Here is a 13154-nt window from a genome sequence, read left to right as displayed (position 1 = left end):
TCATTCAAATGCTTAAATGGAACCAGCTGTAAAATCCACCTTATATAATAGCAAACAGTGGGTTAGAAAGCTGTTAAAAGCACAAGCAGCAGCAGCAATACGAAGCATCAAGAAAAAGTACTTACAGGAACCATTAAAAGTATGCAAAATTCTCTAACGTGATAATCTAAAACTTGGTATTCAAATATCAACTTAAATCATACCCCGGGATAGAAACTGAAAAAGTCAATGTAGCACTAACTATACTTAACTTTAATAGTTTCTAGACTGCAGAATTGGATGCTAAATTCCTTAGGTAGCATTTTTAAATTATTAGCAGGTTACACTCCCATACCATCTTCGGAAAGTATCAATGACTTGATGTGGCAATTTACTCTAGACTACCTATATAAAATGAAGTGTAATATGCAAAAATAATATCAATATGCTCACACAACATTTAACATTAAAATCAAAGCAAGCAACACTAGTACTTTCGAAACGCAATCTAAGATACACCATTTTACATTGCAAATAAGGCCTTACTAAGATAATGAATACTTACTGAACAAAATTACATGTAATAAGAGTTCCCCTGTTTGAGAGGAACATTATGTTTCTGCAGTAGCTTTTCATTCTCACATCCTTAATGAACTGACAGTATACCATATAAACCAAGACATGGAAGTTCAATGTCTGTTTCCTGTTAGCATAAAGTTTCAAGGTCCAGTTTGAGATAAAATTAACTTTAAAATATTCAAAAGGTCCTTCTATCCTGAAAAGTGACTAGTAAAACTGGAAGTCGGAACTGTCATTCATACACAAAGAAAAAAGTGACACTTTTTATTTTTATTTTTTTTGCTTAGCATGACTGGTTCTAGCTTAACCAGGAGTCAAAAGCTGCAAAATTTTGTTACTTAGGCCAGCAGATGCAGAGGGGGGAACCAAACTGCCTAGCAACAACATTATTTTTGCAGTCATTTTTCAGAATTTTTTTTAACTGAAAACTCTAGTGTGATAATACACTTCAATGCAACTCTATTTGGCATTTTTTAGAGCATGAAAACTCACAAACAGCACAAAACATGCTGATCTTGCTTAAAAATGGGATAGGATTAGTACTGTATTCAAGAACACCTACATACACAAGCTGCTTACCAGAGAAACAAGTTTTAGGGCAAACCACTCGGGACTATCAACTATGTAATATATTGCACTTTTATCAAAGACACCAGTAAATTTAGCAAATGCTGAATTAATTTTATAAAAGCATACAAGACTCAGTTCCTACCTGTTGCAAATCCATCCCAAAAATAAATATCTATCATACATTTAACTTAAATTTATATTAAAAAAATTTGACAGAACTTTAAAACAAGGAATTTTTTTTAATCTTTGTCCCAAAATCCCCAAAACAATGCCAACAATTCCTACTACAATTCCTACAGTCGAATGGAGAAGGAAGTAATTTCAGAGTTAGAGAATGAGAGCTGATAATAGCTTGAATTTTCACAGAGATTGATGAACTTGCTAACCAGAGATTAACATCCTAAAGAGCATACAGGAGAAGCAGGAGCATACAGAAACAGCCAAGACATGCAGAAGAAACTTCCTACAGAAACTGCCATGCTGTGTTTTAGTGAAATTCAATGAAACCCGGGAAAGCCCTAAAAACGTCTGATTACTTTTGTGTGTTCTGTGACAAATGGATAACGTGGTGTCACATTCACCCTTTATGTAAAATGTTTATATTTCATGTATTTTAAACTTCTGTAATGTAGCTGTAGATAAAAAAACAAACAGCTTTTCAGTAATGGTGAATGTATTTCCACTGCAGTTACCAGAATTTTACTGATGTTGTGAAATAAAAATACAAAACTAAAACAAGACATCTTGAAATAGTGAAAAAGTACATGACCCCCACCCAAAGTCTCAAAGACAACCACCCACTCACCCATCTATTGGAAGCACTGCCCTCTTATTTATGGGACTGAAATTGTTGCTGGTAAGAACTAAAAAGATACATATACTGAATCATTACATTTATGGACTGACTTTTCATGTCTATGAAGCTATATGATTAAATCATACAGCTGTCAAAATCATGCACACAGAATAAACACAGTAAGACAGAAGTGGAACAACAAAATCATAACCAGCTGCTTGTGTGCACAAACCACCCTCATTCGACATGCCCCAGTAGTGACTGTGAAAACAAGACAGCATTTCAGAACCAACCTCCTCAAATTTTGACCCTGGTAAAAAAAATCAAGAGTAAGTTTGCAGAAGTGCATTAAGGAATGAAACCTGTAGTGCATATGCACTATATTCAAAACTCAAATGAAAGGAACCTCAGAATTATGCTTTCAGGACTCTAACTGACAGAGTACTGAACTACTTAACTCCACACTGTAGGCCAAACAATGTACATTACCGAGTCCAGAAGGAAAGAGTGGAAAAAGGTGTCATACCTCATAAAACTTACTGCAACTTCATGGATGTCTCATGATGAAACAATGAAGAAGTAACTGATTATGTGAAGTGATCAGAAAACAAGCATAAGTGGCAATGATAACATACCTTTCATTAAACTGAGAAACACGATTACCAGTTGATCAACTAACAGGTAGACAGAAGATAAAACACCTTACACTCAACTGCTTGGTTGCTTTCTTTACTTTGTTCTGCTACTTTTAGAATACAAAAGCCTCCTGTTTTTTTTATTTTATTGTTTTACTTAATTTTCAATTCTTACACTAACACAAATCACACGGATTTTTAGAATAATTCTGCCAGACATTGCAACATAGTAGACCTGGTTTTCAGAGGAGGAGGTTGAAACACTGTAATAGGTCCATCTGCAGGACTTGAAAGTCACAGGAAGGGGCACAGCTAAATCTTTTGTAATCTGCATCTTCATATGATGACTTGAGATCCAAAAAGCCATTTCTTACCATCACACTCTTTTCTGTTCACTATGTTTACACCATGTAACTGACTGAAAATCTGAGAGACATGGCAGAAGTCTCTTGTTCCCATCCAAGATATAACTTGTCCCACTAAACGATGTTGCATCCCTACTGATGCACTGGAATACAGAATCTTGGATAAACTCTTGTTGGAACATTTGGCTGTGAAAAGTTTCGTTTTATCACTAACTTTTATCAACAAAAATTACTGTTCTAGTACTAATCGTGATAACTTAAGTCTATCTTTTTTCAAGTTATATGAAGAATAACAAGGTGTGTATGTGGGGAAAGTCCTTTCCTTTTTAAAAAAATTAATGTAATTTCTCTGACCTGAAGAGGCCCCAAAAAGGGTCAAAAGGTCTAAGATACTACATTAGTGTAATCTGCATATCATAAAAATTTGTGTCTTTGTAAAAAGCTAACTTCACAGACATTGAAAATACTTTGTTCATTTTCTTTTTAGAAAAAATGCTTAGAATATCCTACTTCTGATATGCCTTATTTGTTCATAACTGAGAACTAGAAGAAATGCAACCCAAAACTTGTAACTTTTGCCTTTCAAATAACATATTGCATTTACAGCTTTGTTTTGATCTAAATCTTGGGTCCAATAAAAGTATCATTCAGCCCACCAAAAACCAAATATTTGTTAACACTACTGAAAGTGCATATGAAAAAATACTCTGTAACATAGTTACCAATAATAACAGCTCAAATTTAATTAAATTATTAATTTGCAGGTTAAAATGGAAAAGTTTACTTCTTTGCTACTAGTATAAATACTGATGTGGCAATGACAAGTTGAAGAAATGTGTATGAATGTTTTTGCAATTGTTTACATATATTGTTACTGGTTCTATGAAAGAGCAGTTGAAATCAAAATACTTCCATAACTTCACATACATACTCATGCGATAATGATTCACTCTTCCTATAATTTTTAAAACCTCTGGGATGAGATGCTACCAGGAAGATTAAAACTGCATTGGAAGTGGTACATATGACACTTTGAAGCCCACACTTACAGGCAAGAGAAATAAATAAAAAAATAGCTTTATTTTTTAAACCCATAAAGCATGAGAGGGTGTGTGCAATATAGGTGAACACTTTTGGGTAGGCAATGTGAGTGGTGTCATTTGTGGGTCCATGTGACATTAACAATGTAGTCCAGTAAATGGCACCATCCAAGTACTGCATGTCACTGAGAAATGCAGTAGGACCGGCAACCCTATTTATCACACATCTACTGCCACTTGCTTATTCAATCAATACCAGCCAAAAAGTCAGTGTGTTTGTCACCCTATCACTTTTACAGAGGAGATTAGGTAATTGGGTGGGGCTTAGTTAACAAAGCAAAATAAAGTATTCCTTTGTAATTTTCCAAGAGACAAAGACTGTACCTTTTTGTCATATATCTCCTGAGGGACACAGCAGATATTTTCTCAATCTTCAGGCTTTCTGATACTTAACTGACACCATTCCTTTCTCATCAAACAAAAATGTTGTTTTGTCTCAAAAAATGATCTACAAGGATCTCTGATAAGGTGCTACAGTAAAGGTTAGTGGCAAAACTGGACACAACTTGATTGCCTTTCAATTCTCACACTTTTGGTAGGTTGCCAGTGCAGCCAGGACCTTGCTATTTAGTTTATTATGGGTCAGAACCATACACCGAAAATATTCCTTTTGCATATGATCCAGCACATCCTTTCTGCATGCAATCAGGAGCATCATATGGTCATTAACAGAAAGCAATTTCAACATGTCCCTCATTGTACTCAAATTCTCATCTGACAGGTAATGGCTTTCAGAATCATCTACATACCACATCATTATAAAGAGACACTCACGTTCCTGAATTTTGTATTTGTGGTTCTTTGGTCAAGATGACAATGTCTGATACTCAGTGGGACATATTAGGCACCAATTGCATTTTTCAAAACTTGTATGGTTTCCCACGATCATTCTGGGCAAAGCAATTTTAACCCAAGAACTGAATGCTGAAAACCACAGAAGTAAGAGACCATGCACATCAGCACAGCACAGTAATTACTTAGCTATTTTCTTGTTTTCATTTTACAAGACTAAAGGGTATTATTCCAAACCTGTGGAGTTCAGGAAATAGTGTGTACTCTATTCTTTAAATAACTGAAAAGAAACCAACATGAATCATGACCATTCTAAATCCTTTAAAAACCCGTGCAACAGAATTTCAAGTTAATTCTCAGGAACTAAACATGGACACAAGTATCACCAAAAAGCCCAATTATCTATGGGTATGAGGACCCAAAAGTGGAACTTATCACTTTTCCATATAAGATGCTTGTTTTCAAAAAAAAGTAATAATTCACTGAACTCCTTTTACTTGTTTCTCCAGACAGTGAGGCAACATACAACTCATCAATCAAAAGCAGCATTAAGCACGCCATCTGTAGTTCTTTAAAAACTTTGACAGCTGTCATACTCACTATTACACAACTTTGCATTTCTAATACATGTCCCTCCAACACACAGCAAAGTTTTAGCATCTACCAGCTAGCTCCAAATCATAATGTATTTTCAAAATCTACAGCAAATATATACATTTGCTGTAGATTTTATATTGCTGTAGATTGTATATACGTATATACAATAGCTAACAAAAAAGAACATCCTTAGAGTACTTAAAACCTCTTTTAAATTTACAATTGCAAGCCATTCATTTAATGTTAAAGTGAATGAATTTTTCCCTTCAAGAGAACTTAATGCTTATTTAGATTCATAAGGACGGTTAGTTCATAAATCAGACTGGTGAGATGTGGCCTTGTGCTTAAGCTTCTGTGCAACTCTTCAACAAATACATTTTAATAAAATTTTTTGAAAATCCTAAAACATTCAACACTAATTTCAATGGAAGCAATAAAAAGGAGGGATAATAAATATATATATGAAAATGTCTATTCAAAAAAATCAAAAAGGGGTTTCTCCAGAAAGCTTACTTATAGAAATTCAAAAATAAAAAAACTTGTAAAGGCTTAGCTTACCCATTGTAATATTGCTCTGCAAGGAACTTTGTAAATATTTCTGTTCTATTTCCATTTCTGAAAGATCTCATGACGGCAATGAAAACTGCTCTTGGCCTTTTCTTTCCCAACAGGCTATCGACAGAAATATCTGATTCTAATTCACTGATGACTTATGATGCATCAGAAGACACTGAGCTTTGGGGCAGCTTAACAAACACTCCATGTCTACAAGTCCACAACACTGAGATCTGGATCTTCTTTAAAATGAAATTTTATCTTTAAGATGAAAGCATTCTAACATAATAAATTACATAATTACAGGAACTAAATGAACTATTACAGCTTAAGAGACCCAGCCATTACACTGAATTGACAAATTAAATTTATGATGAACTATTCATTGGAACTGTAAGATAAAGTCTCCCCCTCAAAATTCCTACAAATAGCAAAAATTATCTGTTACTTTTGCTGTCCTCCAAATCAAGTTCTAAAATACAGAAAAAAACATAAAAAATTCAAATTGGAATTCTTTCCTAATGTGAAATCTTTTCATTACCATCTGCTCCCCAAGGGGATGGTGGGGGAGATCACACAAAATATTCTTTCATTTCAGTATTCTTGAAACAGATTAAAAAGAACTGGCTTCATTATACTGTCATATGTAGGCAACAGTGAAAATACATAATGCAATTTTCCTGTGTTCAAATTAAAAAGACCTTGTATAATACTTTTACCTTCTTTTGAGGTCACATTTTTGAAATTAACTTTTACTTAATAGGTTCTTCTAGACCATAAGGGAGTCTTTGAAGTGTTCCCAACGGAACTCCAGCATTTTTTAGTTATAAAGATGAGAATAAATTACATGACGAATGCTGCCATTCTTAAATGAAAAGCAGAAAATATCAAACACTGCAATTTCCCTATTTCCAACTCCTGAAACATTTATACCTGTATCATAGAACCTTATACATACGTACTTTCCATATCTAACATACAGTGCTTTTCTTCAAATCACTGTAGAAATGTTTCAGTATAAGAGATGAGTGTTATTAGTCACTTTTACAATGCACAGACTACCCAATACTGTAAAAAAAGGAAATATTGTAAAAAAAGGAAAATAAAAAAATTAATGAAGTTCATATTGTAAAAGCATGAGGAAAAATGCAGTAATGTTGTGCAATGAAAATAATTAGCAAGCTTTTGGCTAATTACATGTTATCTAATTATCACAATTCCTTACTTACTTTCCATGGCAAAGATAAGGAGGTATTAGAGACAATACTGACTTACTAATTTAAGACAAAATTTGCAATTTTTAAGTGCTATGACATGAGCAACTTAAATGCACTAAAGTAGTATTAAATCACATTTAGACCAATTTTTTTAAAAAAAGCATCTTTATTGATGAAAACCTGTGGTTCATAAAGTTATCCTTCAGCTTTAAAGTAATTAATGTTTGGATTTTTAACATCTAGAAATGACAGACTTAATTAAATTACCTCTGGTATCCCCAGTTTTCTACATGCATCCAAAAAGTTTTCCACATTTCTCCTGCATTTGGCCATGCTAAGTTTAGGCTGTAAAACAAAAAAAAACAGTCTATGGCAAAAGAAGTCAAAAACATTCATTTGGTCAATTTACCTATTGCATTACTCTTGTACTGATGCTCCATTTTCAAATTTCTCCTGATAACAATGCATAAAATTCTGCTCAACACTTCTGCAAATTGAGCAATTTCTGCTCAGCATCAACTCTAAAAGCATCATGCCTACAAATAGAGAGCGCATAAATTGTGGATGCCATGTGCTTTTACTTAGCTCTTAAAGTCACCAGCACATTTAGATCTCCAATTGTTCACATCCAACTTGTGAGGTTCTAAAACATGCCTATTATAAAGATTTGTTACAGACAACATTTATTTTCTGGACAGCAAATAAAGTGATGAAGGATTTTAATGTCCATCATGGAGAACAGATTTAACTAATTATCAGGCTCACTCCTTTTGAATTTTTTGTGTACTCACAAATTTATAGTAACTATACACAATTTTAGTGTCTCTGAAAAATAAATTTCCTATTACAGCAGAATCTCAAATATTTCCATAATTTGTCTTACTCAGGACTATTCACCAAATACTTACAGAAATATCATGTGACTAAAGAAAAACCAAATGCAAACTCCTTGCTATTTTACTTCTTCAATGCAAGATGCGAAACACTGGTAGTTCCTGAATATCCTCCTAGTAGCAAGGACTTTAAAGAACTGATTTTCTAGGCTAAAGTAATTTGAAGGCTATTTCAAGCAAAAGAACATAATCAATATGAACTTGAAACAAAATGAAAACAAATTTAAAAGATGCGTTTTTTGTTGCAGAAAACACCACAAGATATTTGTTCTAAAAATGTGGCAAGACAACTTAAGTTTTTGCCCCAGAAATTAAAGTTTGCATATTTTGGCAATGTCATATTTTTATCAAAGATAGAAATTATTTTAAATCAAGTAACAGCAAACAAAACTCCACTAGACCACCTGAGAAAATATCTTTTCCTTAAATCTGTCTTCTTGGAAGTTCTTACAGATTGCCTCAAATCCACATGGTATTCTCAGAATCGAGTATCTGGCAAATTTTTACTAATGTGAACATTAAAAAGAAAAAAGGCAGTCTGAAAACACACAAAACCTCTTCAGAACCAGACTGTTATCAGAAATCCGGAACAATGATCTGTCCAAGAAAAAGACATAAACAGAGAAAGCACTACGGAAACTAAGTTTCAAGAAGTGCACACGGAGATTACATTGATTTTATGTCCTGAAATACTCAGGTCCTTAGATTTGGGCAAGCCAATATTAAATCACTACAATGCAAGTTTTTATTCAATTCTGTCTGCAGGTAAAAAGAATCATCTGTACATTTAATTCAACGGGAAGAATATGCTAATATGTGCTTTAAGTGTTTTAGTAACATGGCATCTGCTAAGCCAGACACTGCTAAAGTTAACCTCATATTTTTTCAATCAACAAACAAGGGGCAAATTTTCTTTTTAAAATTTGGGTTTTTTTAGAATAAAAACTTATAATCACAGATTTTCATACTGTTCTGAACAAAAAGGCTATTATGAAAATATCTGACCTTGTTTCTAGATCAGAGAAAGGCAGGATAATTTTATTCACACGCACATACACACACACTTTATATATGTATATATAATACACAAAAATTAACGAACATTTGAATTTGCAATAATGTAAATGTTGCCCCTAACAGCAAAGAACGTTCACTGAACAGCAACCTGGTTCATGTAACCAAACATCATTTAGCAATAAAACATTAATTGATAAAACATTTCAATGCAGCAAGAAACATGCAACTTACTACTGCTGGTGAAGGTACATGAATACTTCCTACAGACCGAGGGCGAACGTGATTTACTAAATGGCAGAGAACGACACCATCCATCAGAGCTGACCCCAGGTCTTCAGGCAAACAAATCTTTAGTCTTGTTTCTATGTTCTGCAAATGAAGAAGGCATGTACACTTTGATATAGAAATGGATCAAGGGGAAAAAAAGGGAATATATATCTTTATCTCCTGTGCTATAGACGCATAACCACTATTGGAGTTTTGATTTACCAAGAAACACAATTCCTGTATAGAAAATGTATAAAAACACATTTGCATGCAATTAGATATGTGACTGAACTACATGTGGCTCCTTTCTTTAACCATTCCCCCATTACCATTCTATTTATCAATCTTGAATTTCTTTTTCACCAGCACATTGAACCAGAACGACATTGCGCTAATGACTGTACAAGCGGAGAGTAAAAAGTGATCTTTCTCTAGTAGCCTAAAAATTACTTAGAAGCATAAGAGTGATCAGAAGAACAGGTAAGGCAAGGCAAAACATTCAGAGGCAAAAGAGAATTTTTGGATATCTGTTAAGTAAAATGGAAGATTCAATGAAAAGAATTTGATATTGGAAAATAAAATATTTTTGAAAATATTTGAGAAATAAAAAAAAAAAGCCCAACAATCCACAATAAGATTGTTATATATGATGAGTTTCCTGAATTGTGTTCCAATCTTGAAAACATTCTAACTCTATACTTAGAGATAATTACTTCCATTATCTTTAAATAGCTATTTCTTATTCCTAGTTGAACCTCTTTAACATCATTACTCTCTATTAACACATTACCTCAACCTATACCGGTTGAATATGAATATCTATGAATAGATAATTCTTTTTAGAATCAAAAGAGAAAGTAGGCTGGAAGGGATTTCTGAAGGTTCCCTGCTCTAACAAATTTGTAGCGACACCGGACCCTCGGCTAGTTAAGTTTTGGATATCTCCTTATAGCTACTTGAAATTTCTTTTTCTGGAATTTGTACAACTGTCTCTCACTGTTTCACTGTTCATCTTTGAAAAGCTGGGCTTTATTTTCTCTTTTACTACCCTTCAGGCAGCTGGGGACAGTCATATGATCTTCTCGGCACTTTAAGCAAGAAATCCAAGTTAAAGAAATTCAGCTCTTTGATTTTCCCTTACACATCCCTTGTTTGGGTGGCCTCACCAAGAAATAGCCTGCCCTGAATGCCCTCTGGGGTTTCACTATATTTTCCCAGTTTTTCTAACCACATTACCCAAGTATTCACATGTAGGTTTCAATTGCCAAAAGGAAGAGTGCATCATGTTCACTAATGTAATGTTTGTTTCCACCTTGGTTTAATTGATAAATTAGAAAACATTTTCGCTATATAAGTTGATAAAAGAATACACTTTGAGACTTTTTCAAAACTGTTACAAGCAGATTTATATAAATTGATGAACTAGAAACTTCCTTAAAACACTGATTTGTCTGTTGTGAGACTATTCAGCATAGATCAGGCTCCACTTTTTTATGAGCACCTACAATTCCATTTCAATGCCATTTTGTGCTAGAGTTCAGGGTTTAAGACTAGATTTAAATAAAATTGAAGACTCAAAGCAGTTTCTTTCAATTTTGTTACCACTGAAGAACTGCTCTCTTTTTCAAAAATCATCCACACTAAACATCAGACAATTTGTTCCATTTAGCATGTCAAAAGTACTGTATGTTTACCTTTTGAGTGACAAAAATCAACCAGTATTTCTTGCTAGACTGTACTGCTCAATGGTAAATCACTCTTGAGATGACAACTGTCTGAAGTGACCATGGATCAAATGGACAAAATCATATGGAAGAAAACTAAGTATGTCTCTGAAGTAAAATATTTTATGAGATGGAACAATTTTTGCAAAAACACACTCATTCTACAGAAATAAAAGGAATGTATGAAAGGAACACCAATGTTCTCACAATATGTGTCTTGGGTGAAGTGGTTGAGCTAAAGGTAAATGTGCATTTAGATTTCTAAATAAGGAGCCTGAGTAATGTACTAATTGTTCCTTCTTGCTTAGCACACAACTTGGTTAAGGCTACAAGTTCTGTGTAATCTCTCTAAATGCTAACTTACCATGAAACAATTAAAAAGCAAAATATACTAATGGGTATATCTATTGAATAAAGTATAAACTTATTGACTTATATGTTCTCCTTGACTTGTAATCAAACATCTAACAAGAAACAAAATAACTTCTATTCCATACACAACGTTTCAGGGTAAGGGCAAAGAAGGATAGTGCATGGAGTTGAAAGGTCAATAATACATTAAAACCAATACTACTGGTAACATCTAATATGAATACTGTGTAGAGAGGTCCTTATTACATGTCCATAATCACGCCTGATATGGTGAATAACCTTGTTCTACTTTTCACTGTGAGGATTAACTGAACTAATACACAAGGCAGGAACACTGAGGACATTATTTATGATTATTTTTAGGAACAATTACTTGGAGACTTGCTACATATTTGTGGTAACGTTTAAAATAAATGTAAAAAGCTGCACTGATGCTGCTGAATAGACTAGGCTCAGAATAACTACATCCTACTGCAGTTTATTAATGCTACTTCCACTTTCTTCTCCATTACCAGTAAGTCTGTCTCATCTAATTCCTGCATTTTGTCCTTCTGGCATCATTCAAGTTTAGAATTCATAATATACTACATTGCATCAACTACATTAAGTCTTCAACAAGATAAATTGTTAGAAAAACTGTTAGAAAAAATGTTAGAAAAACTGTTAGAAAAAATGAGCAAGACAAAGTAAGAATAAATCATACTTAAAGCAGGTGAGGGTCTGAGGTAAGACAATGAAAATATAAAAGTCTGCAGAGTTCTACATTAAAATCCTGCCTTTTAAACAGTATTTGGTAAAGAGAAAAAAAATGAACCCTCCTACTTTAAAATTAAATAATAGAAGACATGTTATTTAAAATAAGTTCATAATTTTGCAATTAGCCATTCCGTGAAGCTAATGACATAAGAACAAATAATCTTGTAATCCAGTTGTGATGTCAAAATCACCTACAGTTTCAGGATTTGCACTGCATTTAGGAGTGCAATTATACCATCTATTCTGTTGCTGATGCAACATAACTGGAAACCTTGACAGGTTCAGGGTCATGACATTCCTTGTGGGAAAGGCTGTCATTTTTTTTTTTTTATGCATAAATAGGTGTCACACAAACAACTGCTACCAAGGTATCAGGTGTGTAAGACAGACTCTGTGCAACCACATGCAGCCATTTTTGCATCAGGTTCTAGCTTCTGTATTCAAAACAATGTATCAGGAAACCACCTTCTGTATTCAAATCTTCAATTGATGGAATATTCATTTAATTTTTAAGAAAGCTGTTGCAGGCATTAGTTATCTGCTTTCAGCTTTAACTAACAGATTTCATGTCTTTTACTTGTAAAACTGAAGATTTCTCCAGCTGTTTGGAAATAGTTTCTAGACCTCTCTCTTAAGTGATCACTTCATCCTTTCTGATTAAATAAATGGTTAATTCCACCAGTGCAAGGCATGCTGTTTAACTGTATGTCATTTTTACAAAACCTTTCCTGAAGTACAGACATGATTGTGATAAAGCACTTCAGGAACAGTCTCACCAGTGTAATTTGCAGAAGCAATATTGCCTCATTTAACCTTTCTTACATTCTCCTACTTAGGCAACTTTCCAAAAAGAAACCTTAAAAAAGACATTCCTTCAGCATAAATTAATTCTACCAATACCCACATACCTCACGTAGCTGTTCCACAAGCTCTCTCTCTT

At 33.7% G+C, this 13154-nt stretch overlaps 1 protein-coding gene across 4 annotated transcripts in view; it reads right to left on the bottom strand.

The window, feature by feature from the left end:
- LRCH1 (leucine rich repeats and calponin homology domain containing 1) overlaps positions 1-13154 on the bottom strand; it is a 116492-nt gene that overhangs the window by 13113 nt on the left and 90225 nt on the right. For all 4 annotated transcript variants that reach the window (XM_017815027.1, XM_017815030.1, XM_017815026.1 and 1 more), the window contains 3 exons: positions 13123-13154; positions 9327-9464; positions 7453-7530 (listed from right to left, as the gene is read on the bottom strand). The exon at positions 13123-13154 is cut by the window's right edge and continues 81 nt beyond it. In XM_017815027.1, coding sequence (XP_017670516.1) covers positions 7453-7530; positions 9327-9464; positions 13123-13154 — 248 coding nt within the window. The remainder of the gene's footprint in view (positions 1-7452; positions 7531-9326; positions 9465-13122) is intronic.

Source organism: Lepidothrix coronata, unplaced genomic scaffold (assembly GCF_001604755.1).
Source record: "Lepidothrix coronata isolate B3197 unplaced genomic scaffold, Lepidothrix_coronata-1.0 Scaffold48, whole genome shotgun sequence".
Taxonomy (NCBI): Eukaryota; Metazoa; Chordata; class Aves; order Passeriformes; family Pipridae; genus Lepidothrix; species Lepidothrix coronata.
The sequence above is the reverse complement of the archived record's forward strand: the minus strand, read 5'-3'. Positions and strand labels throughout refer to the sequence as shown.